The 21,053-nt window shown below is 32.4% G+C and overlaps 1 protein-coding gene across 1 annotated transcript in view; it reads left to right on the top strand.

Moving 5' to 3' along the window:
• The window catches only part of LOC145102170 (cyprosin-like), a 33,977-nt gene extending 23,989 nt beyond the window's left edge, over window positions 1–9,988 (top strand). The window contains exons 6-14 of the mRNA XM_079039546.1: window positions 5,998–6,166; window positions 8,085–8,124; window positions 8,212–8,276; window positions 8,564–8,677; window positions 8,764–8,831; window positions 8,953–9,106; window positions 9,261–9,377; window positions 9,529–9,617; window positions 9,724–9,988. Coding sequence (XP_078895672.1) covers window positions 5,998–6,166; window positions 8,085–8,124; window positions 8,212–8,276; window positions 8,564–8,677; window positions 8,764–8,831; window positions 8,953–9,106; window positions 9,261–9,377; window positions 9,529–9,617; window positions 9,724–9,808 — 901 coding nt within the window. The 3' untranslated portion in view covers window positions 9,809–9,988. The remainder of the gene's footprint in view (window positions 1–5,997; window positions 6,167–8,084; window positions 8,125–8,211; window positions 8,277–8,563; window positions 8,678–8,763; window positions 8,832–8,952; window positions 9,107–9,260; window positions 9,378–9,528; window positions 9,618–9,723) is intronic.
• Window positions 9,989–21,053: the final 11,065 nt, after the last annotated feature.

Raw genomic sequence — 21,053 nt, 5'->3', positions numbered from 1 at the left:
AGTGAACTGAACATCCCGATCTGATATATTAGAAATTGGAACACCATGCCATGCGAAAATCTCGTGCATATAAATGTCAGCTAATTTCTCAGCCGACGAGCTCTTACAGATAGCTAAGAAGATGGCATTTTTGGTCAAACGGTCCACTATCACCGAAATCGCATCAAACCCCTTAGCTATTCGAGGTAACTTTGTATTGAATCCATGGCGATATGTTCCTATTTCGATATGGGAGCCTCCAAGGTTTGAAGTTTGCCATGTGGCCTCTAGTGCTCGGCCTTGACCATCCGAAAGGTCAAGCACCGCTCAACATACCAGACTATGTCCCTCTTCATACACGACCACTAGTAGCTAAGTCACAAATCCCGATATATATTGGTGGCTCTAAGGTGAATCGAACATCTGGAGTTGTGTGCCTCCTCCCGCACAATCTGTCTCATCCCACCAAAAATCCGATACCCAAACCCGACCACACCGGGTCAACAATCCATGACTGTCGGTGGAAATCCTGTCAGTCTCTCCTCTGATCCTATCCCGTTTCCAATGCTTCTTCTTGACCCTCTCGGCCTGCGCATCCTTAATCAAATCTAGAAGTGGCAAAGAAATAGAAATCCATATATATAAAATTCCAACAAAGGAACTGGCCGACTTGCCGCTCAAAGCATCAGTGACCACATTTGCTTTTCGCGGGTGATACAGAATCTTGCAGTCATAATCCTTGACCACATCAAGCCACCTACACTGTCTCATTTTCAAATTCGGTTGATCAATGAGATATCTCAAACTCTTATGATGTCACACCCCGAAAACCTAAGGCGGAAACATTTCCGGGGTTGACTCCACGTTGAGTATCAAATCCAATGCACATAATAAAACAGTAACACAAAACATTACATTACATAATTTTTGTTTACATCTGTTTGAAAGAAAAGTTATACAAGTGTTATACATATATCATATAAACAAAAGTAAAGACGAGTCTTCGGGATGCTCCGTCTTCTCCAAATGGTGGCGGTGTACCTGTCTAATGCTGACCCGAGAATACAAGCGGTTTGAAAATCAACATAAAGCTGGTGAGTTCATAAGCAGTTTAGTTTTGAAAAGAACGAATTTCCTTTGCTTTCTGAAAAAGTTGATGTTCAAGAAAATCCCATATTTTCTTATGAAAACAGTTTAGTTATCTTTTGTTACAAATTCGAAAATGGTTTGTTATGTCATTCCAGGAAAATCCCATATTTTCCTAATAGTTTAGTTATTCGTTTGTTACTTTATTCGTTTCTAATTTCGTTACTAGTTGTTATGTTACTTCAGGAAAATCCCATATTTTCCTATGTGTTAAGGTTGGTTCTTAAGTTTAATTTCGAAGTACTAATGATTACCATATTCGTAGTATTAGTTAAGTATTCTAAACTCTTAGTTATTCTACATTCGAATGTCTATCATCTAATAACTTAGTTGTATTTTCGAATATTTGGATTCACCAGAAACGTACATTACAGTATTTTCGATTATTCTGATGATTTCCAAAAGAGTACAGTAGTTGTATTTTCGTATCTCTGGCGACATTCTAAGGCAGATGTATTCGAAACTCAGTAGAGGTCCAGAGGCGTACTTTCGTATTAAATTCGAAACTCTGGTGACATTCAAGGCGTACACTAACTGTATATTCGAAGTCTTGGTGTCATCCAAAGGCGTTATTTCGCATTCGTAGTCCTATTTCTATTCATATTCGTATTCGTTCTAACCTATTAGTTATATTCGTGTTCGCATTCATATTCGTACTAACCTAATAGTTATATTCGTATTCGTATTCGTATTCGTATTCGTATTCGTACTATACTATTGGTTATATTCGTATTCGTATTCGTATTCTAGTTCGTATTCGTATTCGTATTCGTATTCATACTATTCTATTGGTTATATTCGTATTCGCATTCGTATTCGTATTCGTACTAATCTTAGTTTATGTTAAATATGATTTCTTTTGCAAAAATGTAATATAATTCAAAACAATTTTTATAGAAATCTCACTTTAGTCTGACAGTATACCCTGCAATTCGAATCATTAGTTATCACGATTTTTTATATTAGAAACATATATGAAATAAAACATTTGGACTGAAAATACGTTTAAGTACAATATTTCCTTGTACTTTTGCTTGTATTCCCCCCTGAAAACATTTGAAAACCATTGAAAAACATTTGAAAAAGGGTAGGGGTATGAACTCACCGGTTGAGAAACGCGTCAGTTTGGATCCTAAACGTCAGATCTGGGTTTGCGAACGCACAAGATTCCTATGGATTATCAAATGATACACATTTGTATCTAATTAGGACTTGATTAATTTATTTGTTAGGCACATACACTCCTAGTTGCGGAAACACCCCATTTTGAGTGTTTGGAAGGACCCGGGTGGCGTTTAAGGACTTGTATGACTAGGGGATGGAGTTTACTCTTCAAGAGTAAACTCTTTAAGGATTTTACTGCCCTAAACACCTCATCCATATGAGTTCACGGCCGTGAACTCATGGAGGGTGATTTTTGGTGCAAAATGGCTTCATAACAATAAGGAATAATTGCTAGACTTGGATTTTTGGCTTTGGAATGGATTAAAACTCACAAAGGGACCATTTATTGGAGTTTACAGCAGTAAACATGGATTTTACGGCCGTAAACTCCCCCACACACAAGATCCTTGATGTTTTGGTCCTAAATCAATCACATGTGATTCTAATGATTTTTCCTAAGCCTTGTATCAATTTTTGGGGGACTTTTGGCATGCTTTTAGGAGTTTACAGCCCATGAACACCCTCATGGCCGTGAACTCTTATGAAAGGGTGATTTTATATGTTTTAAGGTCCAATACTTGTTTGTAAACACTTCTAGAATTTATCCCAAGGCTTTAGGTGTGTTAAAGTGGCATTTTAACACATTTAGAGGAGTTTACTCCCCATATTAATGAGTTTACGGCCCAAGCATGTTCTTGGGCAGTAAACTCAAGTTTACTCCTCTAAATTGATGTTCAATGTGTTCCAAGGCCAATTCCATAATTCTACAAGTCGTATCTAAGCCATATTGGTGTTTTGGAAGGGTTTAAGGGCTTAAAAACCCCATTTATATGAGTTTACGGCCCAAGCATGTTCTTGGGCAGTAAACTCATGTTTACTCTTCAAAATCCATGTTAAAGGCATTCTAAGTCCAGTCCATTAAGCCATTAAGCCATATCTAAGCTCCAAAGGTCGATTGGAAGGGTTTTTGGGCTCCAAAACCCATTTTATATGAATTCACGGCCTAGGACTGTTCCAGGGCCGTAAACTCGTGAATTTGGTCCTATTCCATGATTTGAACTCGAATTTGAAGGCTATAGGGGTTGCATAACAAGTTAGGGAAGGTACCTTGGTGATTAGAAACCTTAAATTTGAGATTTAGACCCTTAAACTTGGATTTAGGAGAGAGGTTAGAGAGAGAGTAAAGAGAGGAAGCAAAAGCTTCAAATGAATGTTTAAACATGCTTAAATAGGTCCCAAAACTTGGACACGGTGGAATTCTACCCGATATCTGCATTAAACGGGGCTTTTGGTCGCACCCGATTAAGTTGTCGTTACCCGACGAGGACGTTTCTAAAATTTCTGAAGTAAACATTTTGGGCTAATTTCATGAGTTCCTAAGGGGTTTAGACACTCATTAGTATCAAATAAACATATAAGTTTAAATAATTTAACCCAAAACGAAATCGGAACGAACTGATAAACGGTGAGTTTTACGGGTAGAACGGGTTTTTCGGCGATGGAAAATTTCGGGTTGTTACGTATGATCTGTGTAGATAGAACACTGGATCCCATACAAATAATGCCACCAAATCTTAAGAGCAAACACCACTACTCCAAACTCCAAATCATGAGGCGAATAACTGACCTCATGTGGCTTTAAAAGCCAAGAAGCATAATTAATAACCCTCCCTCACTGCATAAGAAGTACCTCCAGGGCGGTGATGGATGCATCATAAAATACCACAAAATCCTCAACACCCTCAGGGAAGGTCAAAGCTGAGGCCTCACATAACTTTTGCCTCAAAGTCTCGAATGTAGCCTACTGCTCAGGGCCCCAGAGGAAATCCATCCCCTTCCTTGTTAGATGAGTGAGGGGTACAACAATCTTGGAGAAATTCTAAATAAATCTCCAATAATACGAGGCTAATCCCAAAAAACATCTGATCTCTGAGGGAGACTTCGATCTTGGTCGGGTCGACGAAAATCCTGTTCTGGTTAATGAGGTGTCCTAATAACTGGACCTTCCATAACCAACACTAACACTTCGAGAACTTGGCAGATAGTCGTTCCCGCTTTAAAACACCATAAGCTCTCGAAGGTGCTCCTCATTCTGCTCACTTGTCTTGGAATAGACCAGAATATCATCAATGAAAATAGTGACTGAACGATCGAGCATCGGCCTGCACACTCGATTTATCAAATCCATGAATGTTGTCGGCGCATTGGTGAGCCCAAACAACATCACCACGAACTCGTAATGGCCATAACGAGTCCGAAACGTGGTCTTCTCCACATCCTCCTCTCTAACCCTCATATGATGATACCCTAACCTTAAATCAATCTTGGAAAACCAATATGCACCATGCAGCAGATCAAAGAGGTCATCAATCCGCGAAAGTGGATAACGATTCTTCATCGTTAAATTGTTCAACTCACGATAATCAATACACATGCGATGAGACCCATCCTTATTATTCCCGACAATGAACTACTTGTTCTACTAAAATGCTTGCCCAACAGCTCCTAAAGCTGAGAGGACAGCTCTCGCATCTCTAGTAGTGCCAAAAGTTACGACACCTTAGCAATCGGGCCTACACCGAGGACCAAATCGATCCTGAACACCACCTGCCTCTTAGGAGGCACACAGGGTAATTCCTCCGTAAATACATTAGGTAACACCCTAACTATAGGCACATCCGAAAGTGAAGCCTCCTTCCTGACCCGAGTGTCAACCACATATGCGAGATAACCCATACACCCATGTTGTAGATACTGACGAGCCCTAACAGTGGAACAAAAGGTTGATCCAATCCTAGTACCCTCTCCACAAATAACCAGTTCTCCCCCACTTAGGGTTCGAACTACCATCCGCTACCTCCCGCAGTCAATCAATGCACTGTACTTACTTAGTCAGTCCATCCCAACAATCACGCATACATCCCCCATGGGAATAAGGATTAGGTCAATAGGATAAGGCACCCTGAAAATCTCCAAGAGACAACCCCGATAAATGTCCGATGCAGAAAACCTGTATAATTCATTGGTGATAGAAACCCGCAACAGACACTCCAACTCTCCAAGAGTCATATCAAAACTCCTATTTCACTATGAAAGCAAGCATATTCAAGTTAAGGTCCATTTGTCTCGTTTTTTCACTATAAGAGCAAAAATATTCATGTTAACGTCCATTTCATTCGAAAGACAGTGTCAAATGGTTCTATTGAAGTTGCATCCCTCTGCACCAAAGATCAAATTGTAGACTAGTTCACTGAACCCTTTCAAGTCATAAGTTTCAATCACCTACAAGAAAGATTGGGATTTATGGATGTCCAACTTAAGGTGGTATACGAAAGTAATAAAATAGACCTTTGTATTATCTCTTATAGTAAGTTATTGTTAAGAACCAGTAAATGTCCAACTTAAGGTGGTGTATTTAAGTAATAAAATAGACCTTTGTATTAGCACTTCTAGTAAGTTATTGTTAAGAACCAGTAGCTAGTTTTGTTCTAATGATGTTTCACAAGGGTTACAACAATTTAACTTGTATATATACGTATGCAAAATCCATGTTAATACAAAATGATAAGGTATTTGTGTCAATCCGATCTATATATATATATATATATATATATATATATATATATATATATATATATATATAAAAGGGGATTATATGGGCATGGTTAAATGCCTAGTCTAATACTATTTATAATATGTGGTTTATAGGGACAACATGGTCGATCAACACCTAGTTAAGGAAAATCTATTCTCATTTTGGTTGAACCAACAATCCGAGGAAGGTGAAGGGGGTGAAATCGTTTTTGGTGGTGTTGATCCGAAGCACTATAAGGGTACACATACATACGTTCCAGTGACACAAAAGGGTTATTGGCAGGTTTGTCCATAAGTATACAACTATATATATATATATATATATATATATATATATATATATATATATATATATATAAAGAGGAGATCCATTGAGATCACCAACTTTTTTAAGATGTTAGGATCATTTTTTTCAATACTTGTTTTTAAATATAAAATAACCAAAACAATCTAATTTCATCATTTTTAACTTCTTACCATATCAATATTTGTTGAATGTAATGTAAAATATACACCATATGCACACTATTCGAATAAATGTTTTTTTTTAATTAACAAATCATCTTCTATAGCAAAATTTGAACATACAAAGACATTTTGCATATGCACACTTATGTACATATATGTTGTGTGCATGTGTGTAGCGGGCGAAACCAAAAACTATTTTTAGGATGTTTCTCATAAATTAGTTAGATATATATATATATATATATATATATATATATATATATATATATATATATATAAAGAATATTTTTGTTCATGTTATTACTGTTGTTGTTATATGTATAAATAGAATTATGCATATGTGCATGTGTACATTTATGAATTTGTTCTCGATATTTAACCAAAAAAACATTTTGATATGCTTAGATGCTCCTATAGAAGCTGATTCGGTTAAAAGATATAATTTTTGCATAAAACATAAAATATACTAGTCGAATTCTCGTGCGTTGCGCATCGATGATTAAAAATATATTGTTAAAATATTGAAAAATATATGTTTAAAATGGTTATGTTATTGACATTAACGTTGAGATAATATTTATACACTAATATATATATATATATATATATATATATATATATATATATATATATGTGTGTGTGTGTGTGTGTGTGTGTGTGTATATATATATATATATTATTTAGAATAATAACATTCATTGACATCAACCTACATTACTCATTAATAGAATTAAATATAATTAATTAAATATTATATATATCATCTTCCATAACATATAATCGATAACATGAATCTAATCTAATTTACATTAAAATTCCAACCACAACATACAATGATATTCTTAAAAAAAATACTTAAATCAAGAAAATACAAAAAAGAATTAGTATATAACAAACTTACAAATTAAAATTTTCAACATAATAACATGGTTCGAAAAATTGTTCAAAGCCCTCAAACCAACACAAAAAACTTTAAACTTGTTTTCTTTGTGAAGTATGTATGTGATTTGTATTTGTGTGTCTACTCAAAAAGATTGACATTTTTATAGTAGAGTACCCATTAATTGTTTATTAAATATATTATATAACTTATAAAACCTATGAATTGTTAATCATTATTAATAGATTTTTGAGTGGTATTCATTAAAATAGGAGGTTTCAAATGTATGAAGTGTTTGCAAATTTTAATGGGGGTTTCAAATGCATGAGGTTCAAGAAAAAATGCTAACTTTATAAGTATGTATGATACCATTTTTGTAATACTTGAAAAAGCGTTTTTGATTTTAGAAATTAATGAATCATATTCTACAGGATATATGTATATGTTCATATGCACATGTGCACATGTATAAAGAATATTTTTTTGAATGATATTTCATATGTTTATAACGAGATCATAATTTTGTTGATGTTGTTGTTATATATATATATATATATATATATATATATATATATATATATATATATATATATATATATATATATATATATATATATATATAGTGTGTGTGTGTGTGTGCGCGCGCGCGCGCACTCGTGTGTGTGTTTGAGACCGATTAGATAATGTATTAAGTCACTTTTTATAGTAAAAAAATCACATGAAAAAGTTCGGGAGAAAATATTGATTCGTAACGATTATGTTATATATATATATATATATATATATATATATATATATATATATATATATATATATATATATATATATAATGTTTTGCACTTTTTTTTTGTAGTTCGAAATGGGTGATGTCCTTATTGGTGGGAAACCTACTGGTATGCAATTGAGGAAGATTATTATTATATTTATGTTGGATGTTGGATCTAGCTTGGATTGGCCATGATGTCTTTTGTTTGTTTCAGGCTTTTGTAAGGATGGATGTTCCGCAATTGTAGATTCAGGAACTTCAATGATAGCAGGTCCAACGGTATGTATCATTCTGCTTCTTGATATCTAGTGGTGTTGATAAGCGCCTCTTTTCCTATTATTTTTTTTATTGCAGTGTTTTTCATAAGCTTATAATTTTGTATTTTAAGTGCTTGTAAGTTTTTTTTGTCTTCTAAAATGCTTTAATCTACTCTAAACTACCGTCAACCTTTTGGTTAAATGGCAGTATTCCAATTCCTGATACCTAAAGAAGTAAAGCCCTTTTAATTTCAAATTCTTGTAATTAAGTAGGTTTGATCTTCGTATTTTGTGGTTTGTGGCTTTCAGAATGCCATCACAGAGATAAATCTTGCCATCGGGGCTATGGGAATTATTAATGACCAATGTCAGAAAGCTATTGGGAATGTGGGAAACCTAGTCTTTGATATGTTTTCCGCAATGGTAATAATATAAACACTTCGTTTTTTCTAACGTTGGAACTTAAATACATGTTCTGGGTTCCTATATCATTTTCTTTTATTTAACAGTTTAAAGAACCTGGGAAGTTATGCTCCCGTATCACAATCTGTGTTCCTGGTGATAAAGCTACTGACGGGTTAGTGTATATTGACTATATTCTAATAGCGAACTTTCCTCTTTCCTTACTTTTTTGTAAGCATTTATCTACAAAGATGGAATCATTAATTTCTTTTGTGTGGTGACAATTTGATGCACAGTAGTGACATTAGGAGTGTGGTGGATATGAGTGATGGTTTAACTGGACCTCCACAAGTCCCAATATGTAAAGCATGTGAGATTGTAGTAGACTTCTGGCATAAAGTGCTCACAAACAACCTGTCACGAGGTGCCGTCTTAAAATTAGGCACCCAAGTGAGTTCTCTTTATTTGTTTATTTATTTATTATTTTTGATTTTGACATACGATTTTATTATATAACTATCTCTTATAATTTCATTAAAACATAAAAGTGATACATAGACAGTAGATTGGTGTTTAATTTTGTATGACTCCTCCTCCATTGCAGCTATGTGCTGTGACGGGTTTAGCGGGAGAGTCAACTGTAGACTGTGCAAGACTTCCTTTTATGCCTACTATTTCATTTACCATTGGGGGCAAAGAATTTGAACTTTCTCCTAATGAGGTATTGTTTTAAGTCATTTTTGAACTATTAGTCAAGCATTATATATATATATATATATATATATATATATATATATATATATATATATATATATATATATATATATATATATATATATATATATATATAATTTTTTGTAATTGTTTTGTAGTACATAACTAAGATTGGCGAGGGTGCTAGTGCTCAGTGCGTAAGTACCTTCGTTCCTCTGGATAATCCTCCTGACGTTGGCCCACTTTGGTACGTGTTATCTCGTAATAAAGATAATCGGACTAGAGTTCTTTAATTCTGATAATAGATATTCAAACTCGAGTTTGACTGTCTTTTCTTGATTCATGTGACGCAGGATACTGGGTGATGCATTTATGCGTCGTTACCACACTATATTTGATCATGGTAATCTCAGAATTGGATTTGCAGAAGCCGCATAAATAAGAGATATTAACCAAAGGTGCTATTACATCTGGTTAACGTATTTTCTTTGCTTGTATCTAGTAATATAAAGTGTTACATTTAATACTAGTAACATGATGCCTCATGTGCTTGCAAAAGATTTATTAATATATACTGTTCTTCATATTGTTGGAAAATGTAATGTTTAATATTTTAAATAGAGCCTATAAACGTACTTGTCTTGCTTTGTGTAAAGCCCTCATTTGGCATCATGGTTTATAATACATATATCAAATCTTGTACTTATCGAATGGTTCCACTTTTTGACAATACAAAAAATAAGGTTTGGTCGTAAATTGTAGTATTAAGTCTTGAAAGTTTATAGCATGCCAAATGCGACACTTCAGCAAGTGCAACCTTAGGTCTCCGCGATCCTTCCCTTTGGTTTAAATTAAGCACCACATTTAAATTATACAACACTTTTGAAATTGATAATTTATTCGGTTAGTTTTTACTTCTTTAGTGTTGAATTGGGACCAACTACCAAGACAAATAAAAAAAATTGAAAATGGCATGTGTTTTCTTTGTTGAAATAATAGCAAATGGTTTGCTTAGGTATTTTCTAAGAATCACTTCCCTCCATACAACATTTAAAATTCAACTTTTCACATTAATTGCAACATGGTTTTCATTTAATCTCAAAATAAAACAATACTTTACCTATAGATGCAACACTTTTTCTTTTGTTCCTTAACATATAAGTGGAACACTTTTTATGGTTTCTTATAAAACTTTGCAAGTATTAGAAATTGATTTTTAGCACCCGGAAATTCCATTCCTTCAAAATAGATACAATAAATTAGTTATATGCATTTATGTAAGATATTTTACTTGCATATATACCTACACAAATTCAAATACCAAAAGTAATTTACATGTTTTTTCATATGAAAAAAATGGTTCATCCTTTTCAAAGGAATCACATATGTGTACCTTAAAAGCTCAATTTTATATATATATATATATATATATATATATATATATATATATATATATATATATATATATATATATATTATAATAAATAAATATGTTTATTCTCTTCTTTAAAGTATCGTTATATTAGAAGTCTTCATTAATATTATATGTCTCATATAATGCCACTTGTCAACATATTAATTATCCATTTCAAATTTTAAATTTCCCCAACCTAATTACATTAAATTTTAATTTCAAAATTTAAAAATTTTCACTTTAATTGTATTAAATTAATAACATTAGATTAACAAATAAAATAAAACTAATACAAATTATAATGTGGTATAACTTCATGTATTTATTTAAATCAACGATTATAATTTTATATAACTAAAAAAATATCTCTTAAATGATAATTTATTAAAATAATTGATTAATAATTTTAATTTTTTAATATGAAAGTTTAATTAATTTTATAACTGTGATTCTCACGGTTATATATATATATATATATATATATATATATATATATATATATATATATATATATATATAATGAAAACGATTTTGGTTATGTTGCGACTTTCGTAATCATGCATCGACCCAGATCTGGTTATCCAAAATGTGTTCTATCTGAGTTGGTACTAAGAAAAATTAACAAACTCTAGTATAATCTCTTTTACCTAGTGAAATTAATCAAAACAAGCTCTTCAGTTAACCCTAACTTTTTACTGTCTAATTGAATAAGCTCTTAATTAAGATAGAAAAGTTGCATTAAGTTGTGTGTAAAATTCCCACAAATACCCAATACTACTTATCAGCTCAGTAGTGTAAAGGTATGAAATTTCAGTTTGCATCAGAGTAAAATCCATAACATGGAACCAATATGATACTTGTTACTTATCACCAGTTGACCAAACAATTACGGATTCTATTACCTGATTAAATGGAATGAAAAAAATCCTAGCTAGGTGATCAAACTAACACGAATTAAAAATCAAACATTCAATAAGCTCAAAACTGAAAAATCTAGATTGAAACACAAATCAAAAAATCAAATTTGATAATGGATCACATGAAAAGTACTAGTCTAATGAAGAACTGAAACTAGCGTTTTAGCCAGGCATGGCTAAAAACAAGTCTAAACTAATAAAAATAAACATTAACTAATTAATCTTCTACACTAAGTGTATGAGATGATTCATAGCCTTCAGATCTTCAGAAAGTACAAAAAAGTGTCAGAAATCGCCTTCATAAGGGTTTTTTGTTGTTTCGAATCATCTCACTCTGAATCTAATCAGGTGGGTCTTACTTAGATGTGATCAGCAAGAACCTTCTGGAAGAAGTTATCAGAAAATGCGATCGCAAAAAGCATATATGCGATCGCAGAAATTGCTATTTTTTCTAATTTTCCCTTTAATGAAGTACGATGCTATTTCTGAAGTTTCGGGAGTTGCGTCACAAAAATCTAATTGCAAAAAGCATATATATGATTGCAGATTTTCAAAATTTTCTCAAGATGGCTTTCAGATGACTTTTTTCGACCTTGCAAAATTCTGACCAACAAATGCGATCGCAGATTTGGGTTTTCGGCTCGATTCAGACATGATTCTTTAGTTTAATCACTCTAAGTTACTCCTTAGCATCCTTCTTCAGTTCCAACTCCATTTAGGCTCCAAAATACACATATACATAAAATAACTTTTGTTTTTTAAGACAAGTTTAAATGACAAAATATGCATGTAAGCTTTTGTCACATAAAATAACAATTATAAAGTTGTCATAAAAAATACGTATGAACTCATTTTCTTACAAAAACAAGTTATCCATATTGACGAAAAACTAAAATTTCCAAAAATCATAAAATCTAACCAAACTTACACAGATGGATCCGATACCGACTGTTGGGTTTTTATTTAAAAATAGTTTCAAGAAACATAAGATTTTTGCAATGGAAGATTTTAAAAATTGACTAAACATAAAACTAGTTTATACCCACCACAGATCTTCTTGCAAAGTTTGGAAAGAAAACAACAACAAAAAAGGAAGAAGAATAAGAAAAACATTTTAGACTTTAAATCCTCAAGGAGAGGCTTGGAAGTTGTAGAAGAGTGTGAATAAAATATTTTCCTTTGTGGACACCAACAAGAAGCCAACTTAAAGAAGATGCTAGTCCTTAAACTCTTGCACTCTTAAGCTTAAAGTTCATAACCAAAGTATCAACTTCAAGAAAGTAAAATTTAAGTGTTTTTTAGGTCCTTAAAGGAAAAAAAAAAAAAAAAAAAAAAAAAAAAAAAAAAAAAAAAAACTAGAGAGAATGCATGATGAAAGAGGGCTTACGTTTTTCACACTAACACACAAAGCAAGAGTGTAAGCCTCATAAACAGTATTGGATCGTAAGTCCTTAACACTTTAAGAAAATTATGTCCCCTACTCTTACTTTTCTCCCATGCCCGTTAATCTATTATTTCTTTTACATAAAATAATCAAAAGGCCATCCATGCATAAGGCATGCATGCCTACGGTTTTCAAGATAGAAAAGAAGTCAAACTTTTATAAAAACTCAGAATCTCTTTTATAAGTATTAAAGTTTGTCTTTTGGCTAAAAACAAGTCTTTCTAGTCCAAAATAATGAACATGACTTAATAATCATACTATATATATATATATATATATATATATATATATATATATATATATATATATATATATATGTATTATGTTACTTGCTAATGAAAATTATTATTTCCAAGAAATAAATAATTTCCAATAAATTATGAGTTTATTAAACATTTATTAAAATCAATTTCTAATAAATAATAAATGGTATCAAGTTGTTGTTAGTGTGACCCTTGAGGGTCATATATTATTTAACAATTTCATTTTGCGATGACTTTTGGGCATATTGATCTTTCAATACTCTTTGGGTGGGGCCCGTATGTAGGCGGGGCCTATTATATGGGCGTAGCCTGTTATATATGTGGGCGGGGGATGTTATGTATGATTCGGTGGGGCATGTTATGTTAGTTTGGGCAAGGTCCGTTACACTCGTGGGTTGGGTCTGTTATGTATGATATATGTATGTTGATTAGAGATTTGGCTGTTAGGCGCTGGAGCCAAGGTCTTTGCTTGTACGCATTATATGTATGGTGAAATACGTGGTACACTAGTGAACTCACTAAGCTTTATTCTTATAGTTGTGGATTAAATATTTTGTATGTTGTTTGTGAGAAGAGCTTGGCAAGAGTATGCACACGCATCAAATATTTTATTTATTCATTTTTGTAACCCAACCCTGATAATATTGTGGTTTTTCACAAATGAATGTCATTTATTGCTTTTAAGTAAATGATTTTAATTGATTAATATCTTTTAAAAAAGAAAAATATATTTGTAATTTTCGGGACATTCCAAAGTTTGGATGATCTTAAGAACCTTTGAGTGCCTTACTTGGTTACTAGACCATTATGGTTGCTAGAAAAGGACTTTTATGACTTAGTTAGGTGTCCATGCAATTGGTAAAGCCATTAAGAACTTAGGATTATTGATCATGGCTTATTATGATGTCTTAATAGATAAATTTTATCCATTAAGGCCATAAGAAGGGTCAGATCCAAGCTTTAGAGGTCTAGTGGTTAAGGGTTAAGAGCTTAATCTAGTAAGTTGAAAAATCCAGTCCTGATGACATGGAGAGTTGTTTGGCACGAGATAGAGGCTGGCATCATCACGACTTTTATGTCATGAAGCTGCCACGACGTGGGAGTCAGTTGGAGCTGACTCTAACTGTTGACTTTTTCAACAAGTTAACTTTTTGTCAACTTAAGGGTTTTAAGGTGTAGACTGAGAGGGTATGCCTATATTAATGATATGTGACTCGTAATGCCATTTTTCACTGTCTAAGAGATGTGTGTTTGTCTGTTATTTGCACAGTGAGTCTTCTCATTGTATTGTCTATATCATTGTGTGTGCATGATAGACCAACTGGGTCTTTATTGATGTCGTTTTATTATCATACGTAAAAATTATAAGTCAAATTCTAACTGTTCACATGCCATTGATAAAACTCAAATTCCTTTTAAGGGTTTAGTGATGAATACATTTTTTTGGGCCGATAATCAGTGGCGAGTCTAGAACGTAAAATCACATGGTTCACTATTTAAATGAAACCGATATATATATATATATATATATATATATATATATATATATATATATATATATATATATATTACAAAGCATGTTAGTTATATCTTAAATTTTAAGAGGTATAAATTAAAGTTTTTTGTACAAATCAATTATACATAAATAAATCATTAATAGTTGTCAAAAATTTGAAGCCTTGAATTAAGAACATCTACAATGGGATATTTTTTAAAGCTTAATATTAGCTTTTTATTATCAACCACTCAACACCATTGAAGTAAACAACTTTTTGTTTTTTTATTTTGACTATTCAATATATATTGAGCAGTCAATATACTTTAAGTATTATATAATATTTTCAATGTTTTTATTTTATTTTTATACGTAAAATATAACAATTTTCATACTTTTTGTATATAAATAAAAATATGTTATAGTTGTATTTTATATTTTCATATTAAGATATAATTTGTTCTTAAAAAAATGATCAATTAAATAAGAGCTTTTATAAAACATTTTAGATAGATGACTTTAACCATTGGAGATATCATTTATTTATATGTCAAAATTAATAGTATGATGAGGTGACAATAACTTTAAGTCATAACATAGCTTAACCATTGAAGATGCTTTAAGGAAGGTTATTAAGAAATTTAATTTTGAGCAAAATGATAATTTTAAAATTTTAAATTATTGTATATAAATTAGTTTATATTTCTTTAACTAGACACCGATGTTAATTAATTTACATCTAATGTATAAATAGACAATATAAATATAAAGTCTAAACATAAATATTTTATTTAAAAGTGATAGTTTTTTTATACATAATAACTAATAATAAAACATAATAATTATTTCTTCGTAAAAAATTATTCGCTAAAAAAATTGTTCATTGCACCACTTTGCACGGGCTACGCATCTAGTAAAGACATTCTTGATTTTGAAAGACATTTTTGATTTTGATTTCTGAAATAGACAACAATCAAATAATCAATTCACATTGTAATTTTGAAACAATAAAAAAAACCTAGTGTGAACTCATGGAACAATAAAAAATGGAAAACTGATGGAATAAATATTAACAAGAAAGAATTAGAAAAGGAAAAGAATAGAAACCCATTAATGAATAAAATTAAACCTACAACTAATTTATGAATATTCAATTCACGAATTAAAATAATAACTTTTTTCGACCTTTTAATGCTCATGGAATACTCAAAATGGAAATAGAATTTTCTCATAGTTTAATCAATTTTTACAAAGTTAACAAAGTAGAATGTATTTACCGGTGGTTGCAAATTAGATTGATGATTATGAAGAACTGAAGATTATTGAAGGTTAACGTATTGTGAAACGATTGATTTGTGATTCAATTTTTTTATTTTTTTATTGTAAATTGTATTTGGCTATGCATATTGGATTATACATTAAATGATATTAGACTATTAAAATTTATGGACTTCAAAAATCTAATTTATACATTTTTTTAATGTAAAAGATATTATGGTGGTTCATTTGCATTTTTTAGATGGGTCATAATTTTTTTATTTTGTATAACTTGTTATACAAAAAAAAAAAAAGATGGGTCAAGTGACCCACCAAAATTGCACATAAACTCGTCACTGCCGATAATTAAGCTGGTGAATTATGCCACTCTTCGGTGGTAGTATCTGTTTTTTTATCATGTACATATTGTTTAGGCTATACGGAATGCAAGGGGATATTGTTTCGCAAAGGAGATGACTACAAGAGCCAAATACCTTTCCACATTATTCGCAGGGTTAGGAAATATTGTTCCACTAGTAAGTTTGTAGTGAGTAAAGAGAAAAAGAGCGAGAAGAAGAGAAATAGAGAGAAGTGTCTCTGATTTGTGTAGAAACATAACATCAGAAAAGTCACAACGAAGTGGTGGTGTAACCCCTCCCCTCCAACTCACGTGTAAGTTAGACCATCCGTTATACCCACCACATACCACATATGTGGCGGGTGCCACATTAGCACCACATTCTCTACCACTAACTATGGGATACTTACCACTAAACACACCACTCCATCTCATTTGTTTTATTTAAATTTAATTCAAAAATACATTAAAATTATTTTTTAATACTAGTTTTTCCATTAAATTAAAATACCAAATTACATTAAATAAAAACTACATTAATTGAAATTTTAAAAAATAAAAATAACAATAAAAAAATTACATTAGTTAAATTTAAAAAAAAAAAGAAATTAAAAAAACATTAAAAAAAACTAAAAATTCCAACCATAAATAAAATAAACTACCCCCTACGCCTACGTCGGACTCGAACCGACTCTTTCATCGCTTGGAAAAGTTCCAAGTCTTCGCCCTCAAGGTCGTCCGCTTTCATTTTCAAGATTTCCATATCGGTTTTTGTTTAGAGTGTCTCTTGTGCCTCTTGAAATGATGATTGTGCTTCGATCATTTTTTTGTTCCATCCGAGTCATCACCTCGGACTTCGTTTCTTGAAGTTGCACATATCAATCAAATTTATTGCCAAACATATCCATAACACTAGAATTCGAAGATGTTGATGCCGCTTTTTTTGCTTTATTTCTTCCAACGGGTCGATGAAGAGGTTGGTCGTTTTCAAGATCTATCGGATCGTCGTTGATTTCGATGTGTGTTCGGCCGTCCGATTGTTGAGAAGTTCCATTGGGGTTACTCGAACGCTTTGAACCGGAAGATTGGAAAGTTCCTTCCGTTTGCTCTTTCTATTTTGGGGCGTCTTTCAAGTTTAGCCACGGTTTCATATACGGAAAAGCTTTGCGTGTTGGCGTTGTTTTTTCAAATTGGTCCATGGCCGCCTTGAAAACATCAAAATCGTTCGAGCCGCTTTTGCGTATGTTTAGGAGGTTTTTGTAGATTCCTCCAAACTCAGTGCATTTTAGTCGAATATCTTGCCATTTCGACATAATTTGATCGGCATTTCGAGTTTCAATTTCCATTAACTCGTAAAAAATGACTCAGACTTTTTCCCAAAAACTTCCGTAAGGCTGACTATCTCCTACAATTGGATCTTCGGAAGCCGTCACCCATGCCTCTGCTAACTTTTCTTCTTCTTCTTTTGTCCATGGGACACTTTCTTGGGTAGTAGTGGGTCGGGAGGTTTTTTTTCCTTTTTTCTTTTTTGGTTGAGGTGGTGGTGAAGGTTGAGTTTCCGCAACAAAATCCGGTGAAAGTGGTGGTTGTGAGCTGGTGGTTGTGAAATTGGTGGTTGTTGTTGTTGTGACGATTGTTGTTGGAGTTGTTGTAGTTGTTGGAATTGTTGAAATTGTTGTTGCATTTGTTGTTGTTGGAAAGCCGGAAAAGGTTGATATTGTTGTTGGAAAAGTGGTGTTTGTTGGATAGGGGAACCACTTTGAAGTAGATTGATAAAACCGTCTTGAGGTGACTCCATAGCCGGGAATTGGCAAGGTGTTGTATCTAACGCAAAAGAGTTATCGGGTTTGCGATTTCTATAGTTTGGAGGGGTGTTTTGGTTGGGATCCACTGTTTTTGGTTGTGAAGATGTAGTGTGTAGTTTGTGTATAGAGAAAGAAAAGAATGTTGTAAAAATTAAGAAGTTAAGGTGTTGTATTTATAGGTAAATAAAGTGGGTAATTTTTTTTTAAACCAAAGTAACCGTTGAACAGGTACAAAAAATGGTCAAATGGGGGCTTCGATTTCATTGGCCGTTTACGTCCGTTATGTGGAACACGAAAGACCACGAACACGAGCTACCACGAACCAACGGGGCGGTATGCACGACCGTTGTTCGTGGCCAGCTCAACCACGAACAACCTCGTGGTAAGTATACCTTATGGCCTTAGCTTCCATGTCACCATACACGTAAGAAAATAACACATTTCTTTTAGCCTTATAAAAATATATTAACAAACCTTTTGTCGTAAATTAAATGAGTGAAATTTCACTTTATATGTTGGCTTGTATTTTAAAATTCTTTTTATTTTAGGATTTGATAAATCTTATATAACTTTAAAGTATAACAGGTCTTTTAAAAATATGAAAATTTTAAATTTGCTTATTGGATTGCTTTTTATCCAATCACTGTACCTCTAATCAAAATTTCCTTATTAGCTTTGCTTCACATAACTCTCTTGAGTTTACGAATCTTCTGTAATTTGGACGCATAATATCCTCACATAGGCCCGCTTATATCTCTAGGTTTTTGCCCCATTCGACCTTGTATCATTGTTTAGCTTGGTTATTAGACTGTACAAAGCTCGCATTCCTGACCCATGGACCGGGTTGAACCAAGTTCGGCCTGAAAGCCCAACCCCAATGCGCAACCTTACTCTTGACTTCCCCCGGGTGAATTTCAAATGCTATTAATTATTAGAGCTCTATTATAGTCAGGAGCAGTGGCGGACCTTAGTGGTGCCCCAGGGATCCCGGCTTATTGCTCCGACGCTGGCACGTAGTGTAAATTTATTTTTTTAATGTTTTTTCTATTGGGTGCACCGGCTTAAAACACGAGTGACACTACTAACATAGATTTATTTGAAAATATTTTTTAGTGTCACCCCTACGAAAATGTTCCGCGTCCGCCACTGGTTAGGAGTCTTATTAGCAGCACCCTATAGTTAACTTGTTAGGCTAAATGTATTCCAATCGTAGAAAGAAAAATTAAATTGTCTCCTACTTTTTATTAGGGGTGAGCATGGTGCGGTTTGGTGCAGTTTTTGACCAAAACCGAACCGAAAATCGCAACTTCGGTTTTTTGAAATTTAGAAACCGCACCGTTCGGTTTTATGTGGTTCGGTTTTTGCGGTTTTTTTATTGCGGTTTGGTTTTTTTGCGGTTTTTTGTTAGTTTTTTTTTTGTTTTTGTTTTGCCTTTTTACTAAAACTCAAGTAACTCAGCGAGTTACTTTGACTTAGATGAGGAGTGCTAATCATTTATTGAAGATAAATCGATACCACCACCTCTTGGTTTGAAATTAAATTATATAACCACTCATCCAACATGTTTATAATGTTTGAATACAATACGAATTTAATATATTATTTGTTTCACAAATACATATAAGAATATCAGTTAATGTATTCATAAAAATGATACTATATCACTAGTACTTTTCATATTTAAATGTTAAAAAATGTCATAAACATTATTTGTTATTGTAAATACCACTGAATGTATGCTTAAAAATATACAATCATCCTCTGATAGATAAGATAGATATTTATATTTATAGAAATTTTAATTGTCATAAGTTCTTGGTTTTTACGAATATCAACATTATATATATATATATATATATATATATATATATATATATATATATATATATATATGCGGTGCGGTTCGGTTTTTTGCGGTTTTTGCAAGACTAGAAACCGCACCGCACCGAGTATTTTCGGTTTTTGCAAAACTAAAAACCGCACCATCGGTTTTGATTTCAGTTTCGGTTTATGCGGTTTTTTCGGTTTTTTTGGTTTGTGGTTCGGCTTTTGCTCACCCCTACTTTTTATACCTATAAATATTTCTACCCACTAACATTATAACATGTGTCATCTCACCATTTAATTTAATTTTATTTGATATATAAATATATTTCATCATTCAATTTAATTTTATTTGATATATTTCTAATATAATCTTAATGAGACGGTTAAATAAATATGAAATGGTGACAAATATCATAATTTTAGTAGGTAGGAATATTTATAAGCATAAAAGATATGAGACAATTTAATTTCTCTTTTCATGCTTTGAAGGATGATAAGTTGGGTTTTCTTTGAAGTATTTCCAAAAAAAAAGAGTTAATTAAGAGACCTGATCGAAAGAAAATAACATGCTTACATAGACCATTTGTAAGGTTTACAAGACGATTTTACCCACGTCATAATTGTTTAACTTTATCAATGTTTGAAGATCAAAAGTGCATGAGCTACCAAACTAGAATTGAGGCCAAAACCATTAGGAGCTAAATGATCTTAACTCCAAAGTATAAGGTGTGTTTTGTCAAACCACAAAAATCACATCTTATTAGAGCGACACGGTTGTATCTACAATATACGAATGAGATCACGTAACCGAGTAACTGGACAGTTAGAACTGAGAGATATTCGGCGTTGCGTTAGCTATATATTCATTCACTCTATATGAACCCTAAATTCCTTGCGGAATAG

Source organism: Lactuca serriola, chromosome 4, assembly GCF_051521515.1.
Source record: "Lactuca serriola cultivar US96UC23 chromosome 4, Lser_US96UC23_V15, whole genome shotgun sequence".
In the NCBI taxonomy this organism is placed as follows: Eukaryota; Viridiplantae; Streptophyta; class Magnoliopsida; order Asterales; family Asteraceae; genus Lactuca; species Lactuca serriola.
This window is presented reverse-complemented; position numbering and strand designations above follow the sequence as displayed.